Genomic DNA, 1,904 nt, shown 5'->3' with positions numbered 1-1,904 from the left:
GAGGACCTGCAAGCCAGTGGGGAAAGCCTTCAGAGGAGGTGTGGCCCTCACCCTGTCCGGACAGGTACCCGCTTGGGCATCTGTCTTTTCTAGCAGATGAGCTCCTGGCAGGGAGGAAGGAATGCCTCTTCCGGCTTAGTGCCCCAGCCCCGCCCTAGCGCCTCCCCTACAGAGAGAGCAACTGGGCGGGGCCAGCACAGTGCAGGCATTGCTCCGAGCCCCACCCACGTGGCTCATCTGCTCAGGGTACCGCCAACCTTCCCCCACCCCCACCCCCGTCCCCGCATGAGGGCATCGAGGCCCGAGATTATGGAACTCGCCCACGATCACATGATGGTCAGCCGATGTGCAATGTGCAATGCCAAGTTCATCTCCCTAACCATGTGCCAAATAGCGCGTATTGAACATACACATGGCCAGTACGTATGTACTGAACCCATTAAGCACACAGTTTCTCGGGGGAGAAACCTGCTTTCTCTTGGTTAATGAACCATTTCCCAGAATGCCAAGACATAGGATAGCATCTTCAGAGAGGGAAGGACCTCATTGTTTCTTTTCTGTTCTCTACAATGAGCAAAACTGTGGATTGTCCTCACTGCTGCCTGATGTGCCCACCTATGTGCTGAGGAAAGCATAGACGGCTCTTCTATACTACTTCCTTCCAAGAAAGTAATTTTCATTCTTTCTTCTTACCCTTCAGAGAAAAATTTGAAAGAAAAAAAAGTATGTAGGAAAAAAAAGTTTGTCCCTTCTCTTTTTTCCTCTTTGTCTTCTTCTCTTCTGATTTTCAAGTGGTTCAAACCAGTTGAGTTGTATTTCTTTTCAGGACATGCTGGTTCTTTCATATTTAAAATGTTAAATACTCCCTTCCCTGACTCCCCTTCCTGCCTTTCCCCTGCTGTAAACACATCAACTTTTTCCAAATGTTTCCATTCCAACACATGATCTTTTTCCAAATAGATGAGTTGATATGGAAAGATTGATCTATTTAAGTGGTAATTTAAGTGACTCTCAGACAAAAGAATGAAGTTAGGAAGGAAGGAAGGAAGGAAGGAAGGAAGGAAGGAAGGAAGGAAGGAAGGAAGGAAGGGAGGGAGGGAGGGAGGAAGGCCATCCCCACGTAGTGCCCGTGTCCCAGTCACACTATCACGTGCAACTAGAGTGACCACAGTTTCTCTAGACCCTGCAAACATCCCTTCTCCCCCCAAAACCCACCTGCACGTGGGCCCCGTCCCCTTGCTCACGCCCACCTGACCTCTGCAGAACGTCAGCCCTGCGGACACTTACTCAGGATGTAACCAGACGTCCAGCTGCCCTTGCTGACGAGCCCCTGCAGCAGGCGGAACAGCACCAGGGACGGGTAGTCTGGCGCCACGGCCGTGAGGACGCCCAAGATGGCACTGGCGAGGCTGGTGGCCAGGAGACATAACTTGCGGCCAAACCTTTCGAGGCAAGGAGGCAGGGACGTGAGGCGGGGCCGTTGAGTGTTGGGGGTCAGGTGGGCCCCACAGGGCAGCAAGGGTCCCAATCGGGAGGCACGCGTCACTGCTCTCCTGAGGGACCGTCCCCCCTCAGGGCCCGACCTAGTCGTCCTCAGGGAACAGCGGCCCATCCGAGGTTCATTAAGTCACACAGGACAGAGGAACCGGAATCCTGGTGCTCGCAGCCATCTGGCATCTCAGCCAAGGAGGATGGCTCCCGGGTGGCTCTGCAGGGTCCCCCACGGGTCCCCTCTCATTGCCTTTCTATCTGGCAGCCTGTGTTATTATTAACAGCGTTTGGCGGGGCGCACCCCGTGCTAATCTTACCAGCGGCCTCAAAAACCTTTCCGGGGAAACATTCAGTTCTCATGGTGTAACTATTGAGGATTAGTTCCTTCTCATTCCCCCCCCCCCCCCCCCCCG

General features: G+C 53.6%; 1 protein-coding gene across 3 annotated transcripts in view; it reads right to left on the bottom strand.

Moving 5' to 3' along the window:
- LOC144224187 (solute carrier family 22 member 1-like) overlaps positions 1 to 1,904 on the bottom strand; it is a 33,051-nt gene that overhangs the window by 24,218 nt on the left and 6,929 nt on the right. For all 3 annotated transcript variants that reach the window (XM_077755061.1, XM_077755060.1, XM_077755062.1), the window contains exon 3: positions 1,288 to 1,442. In XM_077755061.1, coding sequence (XP_077611187.1) covers positions 1,288 to 1,442 — 155 coding nt within the window. The remainder of the gene's footprint in view (positions 1 to 1,287; positions 1,443 to 1,904) is intronic.

This window comes from Crocuta crocuta, unplaced genomic scaffold (assembly GCF_008692635.1).
Source record: "Crocuta crocuta isolate KB4526 unplaced genomic scaffold, BGI_CrCroc_1.0 scaffold11, whole genome shotgun sequence".
In the NCBI taxonomy this organism is placed as follows: Eukaryota; Metazoa; Chordata; class Mammalia; order Carnivora; family Hyaenidae; genus Crocuta; species Crocuta crocuta.
The sequence above is the reverse complement of the archived record's forward strand: the minus strand, read 5'-3'. Positions and strand labels throughout refer to the sequence as shown.